This window comes from Colias croceus, chromosome 4, assembly GCF_905220415.1.
Source record: "Colias croceus chromosome 4, ilColCroc2.1".
NCBI lineage: Eukaryota > Metazoa > Arthropoda > Insecta > Lepidoptera > Pieridae > Colias > Colias croceus.
In genome coordinates this window covers 11,081,326-11,099,123 of record NC_059540.1, presented here as the reverse complement: position 1 = coordinate 11,099,123, position 17,798 = coordinate 11,081,326, and the positions used below count along the sequence as shown (strand labels likewise).

The 17,798-nt window shown below is 32.1% G+C and overlaps 3 protein-coding genes across 5 annotated transcripts in view; 2 read left to right on the top strand and 1 right to left on the bottom strand.

Annotated features, from left to right (window-relative positions):
* LOC123690905 overlaps positions 1–999 on the top strand; it is a 49,915-nt gene extending 48,916 nt beyond the window's left edge. For both annotated transcript variants that reach the window (XM_045635035.1, XM_045635034.1), the window contains one exon: positions 433–999. In XM_045635035.1, coding sequence (XP_045490991.1) covers positions 433–550 — 118 coding nt within the window. In that variant the 3' untranslated portion in view covers positions 551–999. The remainder of the gene's footprint in view (positions 1–432) is intronic.
* A 2,959-nt stretch (positions 1,000–3,958) lies between these two features.
* Positions 3,959–7,938, bottom strand: LOC123691020 (cytochrome P450 6B6-like; the record flags this gene model as incomplete). The annotated part of the gene is made up of 3 exons (XM_045635198.1): positions 3,959–4,203; positions 6,109–7,427; positions 7,898–7,938. Coding segments are annotated over 3 exons (1,545 nt in total), but the record flags the coding sequence as incomplete, so codon positions are not given.
* Positions 7,939–11,171: 3,233 nt separating this feature from the next.
* On the top strand, positions 11,172–16,889 carry LOC123691357 (tumor protein p63-regulated gene 1-like protein). 2 transcript variants are annotated; one of them, XM_045635696.1, is made up of 6 exons: positions 11,172–11,482; positions 12,119–12,332; positions 12,704–12,880; positions 13,300–13,428; positions 15,121–15,254; positions 16,111–16,889. In XM_045635696.1, the coding sequence occupies exons 1-6, from the start codon at positions 11,281–11,283 to the stop codon at positions 16,311–16,313; spliced, it is 1,059 nt and encodes a 352-aa protein (XP_045491652.1). In that variant the 5' UTR covers positions 11,172–11,280; the 3' UTR covers positions 16,314–16,889. The 2 variants fall into 2 exon arrangements, with proteins under 2 accessions (XP_045491652.1, XP_045491653.1); XM_045635697.1 differs by lacking the exon at positions 13,300–13,428 and having other exon boundaries at positions 11,173–11,482.
* Positions 16,890–17,798: the final 909 nt, after the last annotated feature.

The following is a 17,798-nucleotide window of genomic DNA, read 5'->3' as shown; positions in this document are numbered from 1 at the left end:
TCTAGTATGTAATATTTACATATGGATAGCCATATGCTATTTGATCATGAGTCATTTTTGATGTGCATCGTTTAAATTTCATAATTTCACTAAATTGAACGGTAATACAATGAATGTAAACATCATGTAAACATATTAATATATCTTTTTTATAAGGAACGGTAGAGCATACCCAATAAAGTTAAAATATATGGCTCCTACTTAAACAACATCTTATGTGAAATTTATAGTTTAAGTTATCTATGGATATCTCTTAGAATCATGTTATTCCATAGATGTATTTGGATAATTCGTAACAGTAGGGTAGGAATACAATTCTCTACTAAAATGGAAAGCAAATAGAACAGCTACGGCTTTCCTAACACTCATATAGATAGACACTCATAGATTATTTAACACGGACACATATTTAAACTTTTATTAACTTTACAGGAGCGTGTGCGAAGCGGTCGGCGAGTTGGAAGGCAAAGAAGGCGCTGACGTGTACTGCATGGACCTCTGCATCGTGTACCCACCACACTGCCCCAAGAACAAATGCTTATGTTACTGAGGGAATATCACAGCAATAGACATTTTAACAATACGTCCAATAATAGACAATAGATTCTTTTCAATTCAAGTGATGTCTTATAGCAGCATTATTGCCAGTGTGGGAAAGTGATCAGATAGACGAATTATAAACCGGGTGTAATCGGTTTAAATTATTGGTTTCCAAAGTTAAGTTTATTGAGTAAAATGACATTAATAACTTTTTAAAAATATAACGGGAAATATATAAAAATTATAAAAAGAAACTGGAAGTAATACTGCTCTGGCATCATGGTATGGGGGCTGTTTCATTTTTGTTGGCTCTAGTTTGATCTAAATCTTTAAATAATATTAAAAAAAAACTTGTAACTTTTGGTCACCTGTTTTCTATCTTACACACTTTTACTTTATAATGGGGTATCTTTTAATTTGTTACCATCTGTCGTTTAAATTTATATAATATTTTATAACTTAAGGCTGCAGTCTAGCAAAATTGCGTTTTCCACAAGTTATTTGACAATTTTTTCCCGGCTATTGAAATGATAAACTGAATTTTTTTTTCTTGTTTATCAATTAGTGTTATATACGCAATGCGCATGAATTTTTTCACATTTATAAAGTTACTTTATGTTACCTTAATCAGGCCTTCAAGATAAGTCTCTTTCCCCCAAAGACATTTCGAGCTAAGTTTGTGCACTCACTACGTTGCAACCGATTACAATTTATACAATTTGATCAGCGCATTATTATCCTTATATAGTCGTTATTAAAATCTGCTGAATACAATTGCCGAAAAACTTATGATTTTCCTAATTAGAACGTTATAAATTCATTAAATTTCCCATTTTTTGCCTTACAAAAACTATTGATAAATACTGCTAAAAGTTATTTTTTCCATTAATTTATTCGAGTTGAATGAGTATTAAACCTTTAAAAAAATTTTTTTTGAATTTTGATAATTCTTTAAATATTAAAAAAATATTTAAAATAAGTAGGAAAAATCCTAGCGAATTTCTTTAGTCGCGCTCCTTGGGCCGGAGCGTTCTGACGTGTGCTCTACGCTCGATTTTCCTTCATACCGAAGTGAAAGTTGCTCTACTTCATTAAATTTAATATTTTTGTTAATTGATTATTTTTATCTTAGTTTTGTGCAAATATTCGTATTTTTAAACATTTGATTTCGATATGGAAAATAAACGAAAAAAATATGCGTGTAACTACTAGAAAAAAAATTATCTTCGAACATAAAGTTAATGAAACCAAAGGTGATTGGCAAAAATTTCGTTATTTTACGGGGTGTCAGTAAAGGGATGTATATTTCTTTAAAACTAAAGTAAGCTCATAAATTTTCTTATAATATAATTTTTTTTTGAAGTTCCAAAAATGTTTATTTTTCGTTTGAGAAATACGAAACATAATATAAACTTGTATTGAGAACTTGAACTTGGGACATACGGGAAAAATGATTTGTTTACTCCAAAATTCCAAATATGTCGAGGTGTTTTAATTTTTTCTTCTAGTCATTTTGAACGTAGCGGCATGTTATTTGATTATTAATTTTGTAACTTAAATACAGGATGTTGGTTTTATATTCTGATCTTACAGACGCGCTGACAAATTTAGTCTACCATTTCTAGTTTAGACCTCTAAGTACCAATATTAAAACGAATGGATTATCATCACATCATCAAAACTCAGATGTAATGGAAGATCACAATAACATAGAAAATTCAATAGGTGTTGAGAACTAAACAAACACAAGTAACAGAGACGCGAAGAATAAAAAAAGAGGACGAAAACGATAATTCGTTGATGCTTTCCCTTTTCGACGTATTGTTAGGGTACATCACCAATCTGCAAAAAATAAAACTGATGATTCCCAATTGCTGATTAAAAATGAAAAACAAATAATCGACAACAGTGGTGAAAATTTGCTGATCACAATGAAACATCCTTCAGTGGTAGCAGATTTACTCATTTAAAATGTAAAGGAGAGGAGGACAGGAAAACATTATGAATGTGGATGGTGGATTGTATACAGGGTGTAATCGATAAGTATATGCAGGCGATTATGACGTTATTATTGCAGGTATCAAAAAACTTAAAACTGATATCGAAATTACTTTACCTAATGAGCAAAATGACAATTATAACTTTTTAAAAGTATAACGAGAAATATCTAAAAAAATTACTTTATACATTCCCATATCAAGAAGGGAAAATGGGACTAGTAAGTAGAAGTTAAATGTCTAATTCCGGCCAAATACATGAATGCGGAAGATGCGGTTAAAAATAAAAAATTTAATATTTGAAATACAATGCAAAAAAATAACACTTTTGTCATAGATAAGAAACATGACTATTTTTTCCAAATTCAGGGACAACTAAACGTTGCAGAAGCAGAAGCCTGCTTATTTGCTGTTTGGACTGGAGTGAATCATAATCGTCTAATATTAATTTAGTGAGAAACGTCTTCCCAGTTCAAAATGGAGAAATAAACCATCCACGCGAACACCGACATCCACGCGGACGGAGTCGCGGGCGGAAGCTAGTCAAAAATAAATATCTTTTGTTTTCATTTGCGCATTTTTCTATTTTATAATTTTTTACACAAACATTACATTTTTTTTATGATATACAAAATTTGATAGAACGTATTCGCAAATTTTGTGTACTGATAAAAAGAATCACCCGGTGTAATTTTCACGAAAATTGTTTCAAATTGTCATTTTAGGTACTTATTACGAATATTAAAGTATGCATACGAATGATTTAATTTTTAAAAATTAAGTGGAGCAACTTTCCCTTAGTACATTTGTATTATTTACATATAGGATGACAGGATGCATTTGTTTGCACTACTAGACCAAACCCTTAAGGAACTAGTACTACCTACTTAAATATATGTATAGATAAATATTTAGAATATCGCGCACAATTGATTTTCCACAATTTTTAATTAATTGAGCGCGATATTCGTTTTTAATATTATATTTTCATACGATTTTGGAAAAAATTATCGAACTCAGAAATAAATGAATTTTCTCTTGGTTTAAAAATATTCTTATAGGTAAGTACTATTTTTGTTACCAAGCTGTTTTTGAAGTAAATACTCAAAATTATGAAGTAACGGTGTATTTAATGAATATAAATAAATGTACAGTTGTATATATTATATAACATATTATTATATTTGTAAATATATAATTATCCTTCGTGGATTATTGTACAATTCTGCCATATTATTTTAATGTAATTGGTGCCAGATTTAATATTATTTTGTAAAAATAAACGTTTTATAACAATATTATGAGTCTTTTATTTACCTTTTAGTATTATTATTTACTTTTAAATAGGTAGGTACATACATATCGGGAATGTAAACCAGTTAGGAATGTTAAAATAATAAAGTTTATTATCTCATACATTATTTAATTTTTATTCAAATTCGCTCACTGACATATCCTAAGAAATATATATTTTAAACAGGTCACATATTAGCTCGATCTGATTTTGCAATTAATTTGACGGGGAGTCCTCCATCAACTACTTGTACATGATGGATGTTTCGATTTATCTTCAGCTCCTTTTTGGATGTTGGCGCAATCACTACATTAAACTTTTGTAGAATAGCCGCTACTCCCGCCATCGATTGAAAAGATCCAAGACGAGCACCTACAAAATTTAATTGAGGAGTTAGGATTCACCAAACACTGAAAAGTAACACCATTTTATAAAAAAAAATAGAGATAAAACCTAGTGCATTTACATCAAACGAGCGATTGCTCATTCTAGCCCCACTATGTCAAATTATTTTAGTTTTTAAACAGGCGTGGAGCATTCTTTCGTTGTTCTTAGTGCGTTCGAAAAAATTGTATGCAATGTCTAGCTACTAGTTGTTACTCTGTGGCAATGTTCTCATACAGAACGACACTGAATACGAGTTTTCGTTTATACTAAGAACACGTAAGAATGCTCTTGTTCCAGCTCTAGTTCTATGTGCGTTTGATGTAAATGCACCGTTAGAAGAATCCTAGTCATAATATAGTCGCAGCGTCGGACCGTGGTTTTAGCGAGTGTCTTCAAGCTAAAGAAGAAAACTGAAAAACTGACACAAAATTTCGGGTCATAAGTACAGGGGTCTTAGTAGGCAATGACAAAAAGAAAAATGATGGTTAGAACGCTCATACCGGATACCTTAAGATACTGTAATCTTCACCGTGTGTGACGCGCTTAAGCGAGATGATATTATATCCTTCCTCGATAAATGAGCTATCTAACACCGAAATAATTTTTTAAAAACGAACCAGTCGTTCCCGAAATTAGCGCGTTCAAACAAATAAACTCTTCAGCTTTATAATATAAGTATAGATGTTATAACTAATCACAAATTCATTCGCATAACCAGCTAAACTATCATAATATAAACATATTATGTTACTGAAAAATACGTTGAGTATGTAAATTAATTTTATTTGAATTCGATTCTATTAAAATATTTTCGTAAGCATTTACATTGGGACAATGTAATAATTTACCCATTATAACATCAAATAAATCAATTGCGAATCCAACCATATATCAATGATTTATTATATTTCAATTTTCGTACAAAGCTAGATAGAACATAAATCCTAATTAAATTAATGAAAGGAGATTTCATGAGTTTGAGTTTGTGTTCGTGATCGTGTTCGTGTTCGTGTTCGTGTTCGTGTTCGTGTTCGTGTTCGTGTTCGTGTTCGTGTTCGTGTTCGTGTTCGAAAATTGTAATAAAAATATTGCTCATACAGAACAAAAATAATATATAATTTTACATATTCACATTTATTTATTCTTTAGTTATGAGTGTTTAGTTTAGTTTTACCTAATTTCAGTGTACCTAATGGAAGAAGGCTTCGTCGAAGGTCGAAATGATTTAATTTGCGTATATATAGACGCGTTTAGAGTAACATTTCAAGATCGCGTCATGGCAATACCGCACGTCATGGAGTAAGGCGACGATTCTTCTACAACGATCTTTGCATCTTGGTAATAGTGTGTGTACAAATTCACGCTGGCTGGATGTTTAGATAATCATGTAATTTTTTAAACAGAAAACGTGTTTAAAAAATTGCAGATAATAACAGCAATGTGCGCTGGCCGCTGACATTCATAACATACCAAGAAAATATAGAAAATAACTAAACAAACCATACAGAGAAACCGCAAGAAAAAAAAATCGTATATAAAAAGTATTATATTCATAAACTAAATCAAATTTGCAGAGTAATTTTCTGTCCAAAAAGTAATGATATCCCACCAAAAACGTAAAATGTAAAAATTGGAGCCGAGTTCAAAGAAAAGTAAGTGTTCGAATCACTCGAATAATTATTCCTATACATAGATGTTTTGATTCGAATAAATCTGAAAATGATCTGACGTCGTTCTGGCAACGAGAAAAGTGTATTGATTTTTAATAAAATATTTTGAGATTTATGTGAGAAAAATTGGCTGTCATGACGATGGGGGCACTGGCCCCCTGTGCCCCTATGGTAAAGACGGTAATGGCGTCACCTCCTTTGTTAAATTAGTTCAACTTACCTATACATTTCCTTTGACCCTCACAGAATGGTAAATATGTATATTTTGGGCGCGTATTTACTTCTTCAGCCAGAAATCTCTCAGGCCTATATTCGGTTGGATTATCGAAATACTTCTCATCGGAATACACCGCCTGTGTCGGTATCACCACTCTAACACCTGGATCGATAGTTATATTCGTACCAGGAAAAGTATATTGCTTTGTACAGATACGGGAAAAGGCAGTTGTTGGTGGGAACAACCTCATAGATTCCTTCAATGCCATATCCAGTAAACTCATTTCACATATTGAGTCATATGTTATTTTATTGTCGTGTTTAGCTAATATTTCATCTATGTGCTTTTGAATTCGGTGTTGTACATCAGGATACAATGCTAAATAATGTAATGTAGTGGATGCGGCTATAGCTGACGTAGAATATCCAGCAGCAAAGAAGATATAAACCTGTGCTGCTAAAACTTCTGAATCCATTTCCAGTTCTATTTCCACAGGCGTACCATCAGCGTTTTTTCTTTCAAACGATTCTCCCTTCATTGTTCCTAAAGCTTCTAGCTCCATCAAAAGGTCTATAAAATCATTACGACCACTGGGCTTAAATTTTCTCTTTGCACGCATATAGTTTACAAGATTAATCAAGGCCGTTTTTACACGACGATCGACATAAAACGTATTCACGAACTTCCAAATAGATGGGATTGCTTCCCCAATAGCCAAAATGCGAGTCTGCCATTCCTGTCTACTGAAAATTTTCTCACCCAACGTCATAAATTGGGAATTTCTCTCACTCATTATGTCTGTATCTAAGCCAAAACCACTCGAGCATATACATTCCATGGAGTAACGTGCCATCATGTCATAAGCATCCACGATCCCACCGCCCGCGATTACCTCACTGGCAGCTACTTGAAGCTTTTCAGCGCACCTTACGATTAAGGGAAACATTTTGATTAACTTTTGGTTCGTAAACGCAGGCGTTAGTCTTTGTCGCAGGAGACGCCAATAATCCCCACTGCAGTTAAACAAATTCAACATCATGCGTTCTTTTTCTGGATTCCGCTCTACAGCTCGAATATAAAAGTGATCGAAATCAAGGGTTAAAATGTTCTTATAAAATTGAGGATCTTTCACATATAGCTCCGGGGTGCTACCTCGATAATAGCCTATGAAATTTTCCTTGGGATATTTTCGATACAAAATAATGCCTATTTCAGCATTACTTTTCAAGCCAAAAATCTTATATCCATGAGTTCCAATAATAGGCCATGGCGTGTCATGAATGATATTTCTCTTTTTCCAGTAGGAATATGTTTTTTGGTATCTAAAATAAAAATAAACGAAAATTAGTAATATGATAAATATAACCAACGACATGATGCCATTGAATACGTTTTACTTAATAATTAATGAAGAAAACACCAATGAAGTTGTATTTATTGATAAGGTAAAAGTCGATAAATATGCAACAAGTTATAATTTTAAGTTAAGTGTGTAAGAAATAAATGCATCCTTTTAACGTTATCATTTAACATTAAATTACGAAACTGAACCATTTTAAAAAGTATACAAACTTATAACACAGATTAGATAATATGTATTGTTTAAATTTAAAGCTGGTGTAGGTGCATAAGAAAATTACCTAATTATATCATTAATTTAGTACACATATAGGTAAACAGGTACTTTGACTATACGATTGAATGTATTAGTAGGACTTACGCTCTTCGCACAAAAAAGACAACAAGAAAAAAGAAACAATTTTTACACTTAGCCTCGAGGAATTGTACCTACTCAAAATACTGAAGATAACATGCAGACTTGATTAAATTTTTATTGCGTTAAAATACATTTAGTCACATTTAGTCAATTAGCACCCCTAAGAACTCCTCCACAGACACTTGGATTAATTCACAAATGACCTTGGAAAGCAATCTCACAGGCACACCTCATTCCACATATTGTTCGTGAAACACTTTCCGGTTGATCTTCAGCTCCAGGGGTTTGGTGCCGGTATCACGGAGATACGCTGCAAGATAGCCGCTACGCCTGCCATGGACTGCAAGCCTGTATCCTGTACAAAATGTGTAGTATAAAACAATTAATTAAAAGTAAAATTAGTAACTACCAAACTGAAAAAAAAAGCTTTTAAGTATTAATGAATGGATAGATTTTAAACGGGTCACTAGAGTTTTGTAACAAAAATAATATAATTAATTGGGGTTAAAGAATTACCTACTACCTAAGTGAGCGTGTGATTAGAAGATGCACTAGGGATAGGTGCTAATACTGAAAAAAATTTCTCTCTACGTCAGAGTATATTGGTCCATGGCGTCACTTAAAAAAATCTCCAGCGACGTCATAGTCGAAAAATCTTACCAATCTTCCTCTGTCCCTCGCCAAACGCTAGGAAAGGGTACTTGGGTCGCTTATTTATTTCTTCTGGTGAGAATCTCTCAGGTCTATAGGTACTTAGTGGGATTGTCATATAATTTTTTATCGTAATAATTAAGAGCGCGAGTGGGTATCACAACCCTAACACCTAGATAGAGATCATCTATACTCTATAATAAATCTATAACACCTAGTTAAGTATATCAGTCCCAGGAAAACTGAAAAGTATATTTCTTTGTCCATATACGTGCCATAGGATCGGATGGTGGAAATAGCCATATCGATTCCTTCAAAGCCATCTCCATTTATCTTAACTCTGTAATCGACTAATATAATTTTTCGACTATGACTGACCGGTTGGCTTGGTTGGTAGTGGCCCTGCCTTCCAAGCCAGAGGTCGTGGGTTCGATTCCCACCTGGGGCAAATATTTGTGTGATGAACATAGATGTTTGCTCTGTGTCTGGGTGTTATTTATCTATATAAGTATATATTTAAAATTATATATGTATGTTTATCAGCCATCTGGTTTCCATAACACAAGCGAAAGCTTAGTATGGGATCAGATCGTGCCGTGTGTGAAAATTGTCCTGAATTGTCCTGAAATATTTTATCCTGTTGTCGTATCTTGCAAACACTTCATCTATGTCCTTGTGAATCCCTTTCGGCACCTCAGGGTTAAACGTACATGCACGTAATGTAACGTTGTTGATGTTGCTATTATTCTGAGGTAGATTAGCCTGCAGCGAAAAAGATATAAATTTGTGCTGCAAATACCTCTACGTCCATATCAAGCTCTATTTTAACAGGTGATCTCCGCTACAATTAAATAAATTCAACATCGTTTGTTTTCGTGCCTGGAAGAAATGGCTTATAGCCATAAGGCCGCCCATTGTATATCTTTTATTTTGCTTTGTTTTCATTTTTTATTGTCTTTCTGTCTTTCTTTTATATGTAATATTGAATTATCAAATTTTTAAATATGAATTTATTGTAATACGCTTTAGATAACTTTAAGCTGTATCCCATTGTAGTATTGTAATTGTACACATTTTGTTGGGTTGCGATCTGCTCGTAAAATTGATGTGGCGCCGCGTATTTCCAAACTATACATAGCCAGAACGCAACCATAGGAAACTGCTCGTGTATACTTTGTAATGCTGTTTTTAAGTTTGTATATTACAAAATATACCCGAATTTTGCGTACTGATCGTGTATACTTTGTAACGCGGATGCTTGCTTCTTCGTTTCAAACTATACACGATCAGTACGCTTACGCTTGAGCAAAATAATAAATAGGCGTAGGCAATCAAATACTTGTACAGCTATATCTATCTACTTTTATTCTTCTTGATTGATTCAGTAAAATTTGGAATAAAAATATTATTAGGTGAGCTTAGAAAAATAAATAGGTAGTTAACAGATATAAGGGTTACCTATGGGTTAGGTTAGGTTCGTGTTTTTTTTAACTACACAAAAATAGGAGCCCCGCGAAGCGGGGCTCCGTCGCCTCGCAACCGTTTTCTTATGGATTAATAAGTCCAGCGATAGTGCTAAAATGTAAGAATCAGTCGTGCAGTAGGTATATTCGGGAACGAAGACACAAGCATCCTCGATACAAAAAATATACGATCAGTACGCAACATTACATACACAATACACATGCATTTTAATAATAGATTTCAAAACAGCAATACAATAACATAAGCGCGAGCAATGAAAAGACGCCGCGCTTACTCCGAAACGATTAGTCCGCATGCGTACTGACTACAGCTGGCGCTGTATATTTTGGAGCGTTATTCTTACTTACTTCACTAGGTACAAAGTATACGCGAGTATTTGCGTACTGCTGTTGTATAGATTGGAATAACTTTGTAAAAAAGATATTTCCAAACTACTTATACGTGATTAGTTTCACACCGTTGCGTACTGGCCTTGTATAGTTTGGAAAGACGCTGTGGCGCCTATGGACCCGGATCGTGGCCTGCTGTGTGTATTTAATTTGAATAAATAAATAAATTTTTGTATTTCCTTACTGTGTATACAATGAAGAATAAATAAATAAATAAATTAAACGTTTAGATTTTTTTCTATCATACCTAGTTTTTGGGTACTATTATAATATTATTATAAATTCGAAACTGAAATTAACTGTATGTCTGTCTCATAGTTACCAAAACCTGATAAAAAATAAAGTTTATAGACCATTATTGGAAGTTTGCGGGTTTTAATTATTGGTAATGCGTTACGCTAAACGTTACGCGGACGAAGCCGCGGGCACAGAGCAAGTAATATGCCACGGGAGGAAGCTGGAAAGTTACATAACTTCAAAAGTGCCTAGCAGGGATTTATAAGACATTTTGAATAACATTAAAAAAATTTAGAAGTCATTAACTTCTAACCTTAGCTTCTAACAATAAGAAAAATACGACTATAACAAAGTTTTGTAGCTTGCTTTTTATTTTAGTCTATAATAATCACAGTAGATCTGTGATAATAATATTAACAACACAGATTAACAAGGAATATTGTGGGTGATTAGCTTTATAATTTAACTTCAGCCTCGACTTCAGCTGTCTTTTACAATGTCAATGTCATTATGACAACTTGACATTCGCTGTGCGCATTTTGCGGCCAATCAGCTTTCAGATTTCAGGGATATTTGGAAATTGAATCTTTGATTGGATTAGCTTAGCTTTTATCAAGTCGATTGTGTGTAATCTTTGGGATATTTTTTGTTTGTGGCGAATTAAGCGAATTATATTGTTGCGATTTCTAGATAAACATGGGAGATCTTTTGGAAGATGATGTGGAATTTCGTGGAGGTACGCTGGAACTATCTACTGAAAATAGTGGTGCAGAAAATGCGGAGAATAGAGGCAGAGGTGTGACGCAAAGTCAAAATAAAGTAAAAACTCCATCAAACGCAAATCCATCTGTGTTATCTGGTGCTGATTCTCTATCTTCGTCGGCATCGTCGTTTGCAGGTAATTGTTCATAGGATAAGATAGTAAAAATATAGTAAAACACGAATAATAAGGTAAAGCAGATTAACCACAATAATTAATAATTATTATGTATTCGAAAATTCCATTTGTTTTCATCTATTCCTTGAATTTGACCATTGGCATTATAAATACAATTTCTTACTCTAAAAATAAAATAAATATCTATTGAAATATTGAACAAAATGAATGTTATTTATTTTATAGAATTTATTCACAATTGTGCAAGGACAAGCATAGTCTATGCTCTTTTAGCTATCACATAAAACTAATTAGATTTAACATTAACATTAATTATAATTATAGTTAGGGCTGGGCAATACAAAATAATGAATCTACATATTTTACAAAAATCGGAAATAAACGAAGTTTGCAGATTCATGTTATTCATTTCTCATACACTTTTTAGTTTCATAACTACTGTTTTTCTATCATCAAAACTGTGTTCATTTTGATGGTTCAATTCGGTAATTATTCAAGGATGGTCAAGCAGCAGCAGCAAACAGTTGAAAGTGTAATTGAATTGCTGGTAACTGTTATGACAATTCAAAAGTGCTTCTAAAAGAAGTCTAATTGAATCAATAAATGTTTGAGTTTGAGTTTAATATTTACTTTCAGATGCAAGACAGGACCAGAGCACTTCAAATAATGAAAATGCAGCTCCACAACCTCACACAGTGTACCCAAGATATGATGTTCCTTTCGACAAGGACAATATTAAGGACTTCTTTACATTCCGAAGGGGTGTTGTCGAGAATGCTATACAGGAATGCATTACTGGGCTTTTGTTCCCTGAAGACGGGGAGTATTTGGGTTCTTGGCTGTTGACTGAGTAAGATTATTATGTTATCAGTAATAGCTATCTTGCAAGACACTTTTATATCTTTTACAAGTGGTAATTTGATTGATTCATCCATCTTTGTCTTGTCAATTTGCCATTCAGTTTTGTATGTGGTCTTCAAACTCAAGTTTAACCCATTGACCACCAAGCGGCCCAGTGAGACCACGACACAATCGATTCTCTATCGTGTCTGTGATTCCGGGGGTTGAGGGATTAAGGTTCTACTCAAGCAATAACTACATTTTAGTTTGAGTATATAATTTGTGTATTGTTAACTTATAAGGGATTTTAAACATAAACATCCAATGTGTTGATTTGCAATCATTGCTTTAGTGCTCAGTCACACAACATTTTTTTTTCAGAATAACACTTTGGGACAATGAAAAAGAAAGGATTGTGCTATTAACATCCAGACTGGTGATGACAATAAAGTATGATTTCATTGCAATGAAGCAGCTGGACTTCCGGAAGACATACCTTGATGATTTGGACACTGTTGTGATTGGTGAATTAGTGTATCCACCATCATCTTTAGTCCCGTAAGTTATTATTAATAAGGTTATCATTATGTTTTATAGATTGGTGTATATTTTGTTAATTCTATTTATTATTTTAAATGTCTTATGTCTATTTTATGAATATTAAGTAATAAATTAATGAGACAGTGAAGAATATTTGAGATATTTCAGATAGGCAGAGACTCTGAGCCTATGAAACAAGAAATAAATACATTATGTAAACGTTAACATAATTATTATGTGCATAATATGTAGCAGCCTCTAATTTTTGTTCTATAACTATTAATGCCTTGCAGCACATTATGTAATATTGAGTTAAAAGAACTACTACAACTTAACTCTACACAAAAGGTTGCTTTAAGAAGACCACTTATTGCCTCACATTGTCATTAGATCACATAAATAGGGTATATCGTCAATAACTAACTAACATGTTATAGTCGTCTAAACGGTTTCGCGACGGGCGTGACGACAGTGGTCAAAGACTGCGTGATAGACCGTCTCTGCCGCAGACCCGCCGCCACCGACGACAGCGCTAAACCGTTCGATCCCAAATACTTTGAACCTAGGTACTTTGAGTTGCTGTAGACGCTGTTTATGTTGTATAGATGAGATTGGATGATTATTTCTGAAAATATTGTAGGTATGAAAGATTCATGGATCTGCCCAATTTGTCCGTCTTTTAATGCATAATGGCAATTCGAAAATATGGAGTTTCTTGCCAGTTCTTCTCCATAGATACTGCCTTCCGAATTGGTGGCAAATGTAAAAAATATGTATTGACTTCTTCTAGAAGCACTGTTGACAGTGCTTCTAGAAGAAGTCCAATTGAATAAATAAATGTTTGAGTTAATTGTATCTGAAGAATTGAAGGCAAATTTACATGGGCAGAAATTATAAATCTAGCTTATGAACAATTGTTTATCCTTAATAGTACTCCAGTCTCCTCTCCTTAGGTACCAAGCTTACTCCCTCTTGTGGTTAAAGATAAAACAGTCTGTCTTGCTCTAACTTATTGTAAAATTGTAAGGATATAGGGAGACAGTGTAATTTTATCTTTGACGCTTGGATGTTTTCTTCACTCTCATCTGTCATGCGAGTAGATGCTATGCTAAATCTATTTTGAAGTGTTTATTTAAGATCATTGTCATACAGTATTATTATAAAGAGCTATTTAGAGCGCTTTTTGTGACTGCTTTCTATTTCTCAATCTTTTAACTTTTTCTCTCTTTTAATTTATAAGTTACATATTATATTTTGTTATCATTTTATTTAAAAGTTGTATTTTTTGAAAACAAGTTTGTAATTTCATTAATAAATAATTATGGATAAGGGTAATGTATTTAATATATCATTAAATTAACATAGCTATCTTATTGTAAATTATTGTGATATGCAAATAATGGTTGTTTTTTTTATAAATAACAAGGTTAAATTATTGCAAAAACTGAAGACTATAAAAATAAAGTAATTTATTGATATTTCTGCAACAATTGCTACCATAGTAACTGTTCGAGCAGTACTTCATTCATATCTTGAATAAGAACTTAGGTTAGGCCATTTACTAACCTAAGTTCTAATTCAAGACTGTTGAATGACTGAATGAATTAATGAATGAATGAATGAATGAAAAATTCTTTATTGCACACAAAAATACAAGATTATAAAAAAATAATGATACAAGTTATAATATGTACAGAGGGCGGTCTTATCGCTGTAAGCGATTGTTAATTAGATCTCTCGTAAATAAAGTTAAACAAATAGTAAAGTTAAATAAAAACATTTATTTACTATGAAATAAAGCTGCTGTAAATAATATTATAGGAAGAAGTATGCATGCAAAAATGCCTACTTAAAATAATTTATACAATTTTTTTTAATATTGGTAAAAAATCAGAAGAATGTTTACAAAGCTCGAAAAGTAACATTATTTGGTTAAAAGACGATAAAACGAAATTTTCTATAATTTCACAAGTATTTAGCTATAAGTAGTTTTCGTAAAATAGAAAATATACTACAAATTGTCTATTAAATTATAAATAAATAGCTTACCAATCGCGGCTTTACCCGCTTTGTCTAAAACCTAATAAATTATATACACTTGAATCACTCTATGATCTATCTATTAAAAAAAAACCGCAACAAAACCCGTTGCGTAGTTTTAAAGATTAAAGCATACAAAGGGACATAGGGACAGAGAAAGCGACTTTGTTTTATACTATGTAGTGATAATTGATATTATGTAAATTTACTATTTTAAGAGAGCGTAATCTCCGCGGTGTCCGTATGATGTGGAACAAGGGGGAGCCACTGCCTCTGAAGACTGTGTGGAACCCGTTCAGCCAAGATGTGCCGTTTATCACTTTTGCTTCTCACCCAATTTATTGGCATAAAGGTAATGAATTAAGTGATTAATTGTATGTACAATGTATATACTACTACTTATACTATAATAGTAGAGCCATTTTAATAGGCAACATTTGACACTTCAACAAAATTCAACAGCGTAACCTAGTAACAACGACATAGAATAACATGATATATCTTTTTGTTAGAACTGCACATTTGCTTAACTTTTTTCAATTACGATTACATATTTATAATAATAATGACCGATACAAGTAATTTTAAGATTTCACTTTACTAATAAACCATACTAAACATAATAAACAATTTCTGAATTGGAAGAACTGACGTCGCTACAATTTTGTGTCTATAAACCTTTTTTCTTTTTAAATACCAGAGACGTTACTCTAAAAATCGAAATCTGACATCTAGAATCGAATGCATTGATTACTTGTGAATAAAAATCATCATAAATTAATAAATTCGATTGACAAATGTTTTGAAATCCGTATCGATTAATTCACTTTAATCGAAGTTTTTAAGCAGGTTACCTCTCTTCGAAGATAAAATTGATAGACGTCAAATGTTGCCTATTAAATTGGCTCGACTATAGTAGTGTTAAATAATTTTGAGCATTTTATTGAACAACCACGCAGTTGATGTTGCTTTTAGATATGTCAAGATTTAAGTGAATATATTATAGGTATGTAAGTTTTTAAGCCAGGTAATATAGAATTTTTTTATTTATGAAGTTTAAGTTAGTTTAGTTTAAATATCTTCTAAATTGAATAATTTATGTAGTCGATCTAATAAGTAGTTTTACAGTAGCGTATATTGTTTATAGATGCTTTCATTCACATCAATATATTAGTGGTTTTAAAAAAACTTTTTTCTTACTATAACAGATGGAGGAATAGAAGAAAGATCTACTTATGACATGGAGACCTTCGCCCAGAAGATACAGCGGGCCATAGAAAGCATGCCGTCAAGCTCCTGCTGTATCCACCATTCACCGATCGTGATTCAGAGCTACCTTGGAATAACGTCCTTGCTTCATAATAAAACCAGCATGGGCTTCTTCAAAGTGCGAGGGAAGTTCAGCTTTTAGGTTTTTTGTTAGTTTTGAGGGTAGTTGGCAGTAGGTGTTAATTGCTATCATTGAGATTATATTGTGTTGCGGGCTGTAATGGAATGGTCTGGAGACGAAGATGAAAAGACCTTCGATTAGGAGGAAATTGAAAGGCGTGAATTTGTTGTTGACCGTTAGCAGTATAGTTACGCTATTGGTAGGTGTAGACATCGAACGTTTGTCATTTTTTTGCATTTATTTGAGGTGATGTTCAGATTCCTACTGAATTTTTGCATGAAGTCGCATTTATTTGAAATGAAAACGCGATGGAAAAGATAGTGATCATTATGTTTATACGCTAAGAAAAAACGAGATGTGGGTACATGGAGAATTTTATTAGAATTATGAATATGGAGGTCATATATTTATGCAATATATACATGCGAAGACCTTGCATTGAACCATAAAGGATCTTAACAGACTCCCGTTTAGTCATTTTCTTTGGTATGAAACAGTCAACAGAGGAAGTGATAAAAATGAACCTCGGTACAAAAAAAAAGTCAGTAGTAAAATTTTTGTTTGAGGAATTGGGAATGAGGATTACAAAAATGAAGTCTCCTGTTGGTCCCTTGGGATGTATCAGAATAATCATTTATCAAGTACTTGCAGTGTATGTGTTTTTTACAATCGTTAATATATAAATTGAAGTAATGTGTGACATATTTTTCTCAGTATTTCGCATTTAAGGTATAAAATAGTCTATATTCCATGTTAATTGATTGCGTATTGTATTGTGTTTGTATGTCTTCCTAATGAGATTATAATATATTTTTTTTATTGGAAAATTTGTTGAATGTATATCAGATAGATTTTTATTTATTTTTATTATAACAATTGGTAGGAAATATGCTCAAATGTTATTTGCCGAGTATTTTAAAAGATTTATTTATTTTTTGTGTTTGTTCTTGTATTTATAATCTGTGATATTGGGCTTTGTGAATAAAATATTTGTCCTTTTTTTGCAAGGAATGTTTGCGTACTAAATCTCATTTGCATAATAATTTATAACGATAAAAAATTATTGTAATTTTATTAATATACTATTACAGTCTCATTAAATAATTATAAATATTATCTTTTAAAGTTATATTTTGATTACTTTAGCAACTCAGTTATTTTATAATTTCTGATTTATAATCACAAAAAAGATTGAAAATAATAATATTTTTAATTATTTGTCTGTTGAATAGTACAAATTTAGTACACATTTTGCTCTGATGAGTTTTACATTTCAAAAAATATATTGTATGTAATTGAGTTGTGTAATTTAGTGTATTTTTGTTGTTAAGTAAAAAATTAATTTGAAAGTACATTTTACAATATTTTGCATTATACATATTAATATATCGATGTTAAATATAGTTTAATTACGTGATAATAATTAATAATTATAGTATATATAGTACATAATATGAATGAATATCATAATATAGTGTTGCTAGATACATTTATAAGAATTTTTCA

Excerpts from the sequence above, each read along its gene's own strand:
- LOC123691357 (XM_045635696.1), top strand. The coding sequence starts at position 11,281 with ATGGGAGATCTTTTGGAAGATGATGTGGAATTTCGTGGAGGTACGCTG. Across the intron at positions 13,429-15,120 it reads CCCAAATACTTTGAACCTAG|AGAGCGTAATCTCCGCGGTG; the intron begins GTACTTTGAGTT and ends TACTATTTTAAG. Across the intron at positions 15,255-16,110 it reads CCCAATTTATTGGCATAAAG|ATGGAGGAATAGAAGAAAGA; the intron begins GTAATGAATTAA and ends TTACTATAACAG.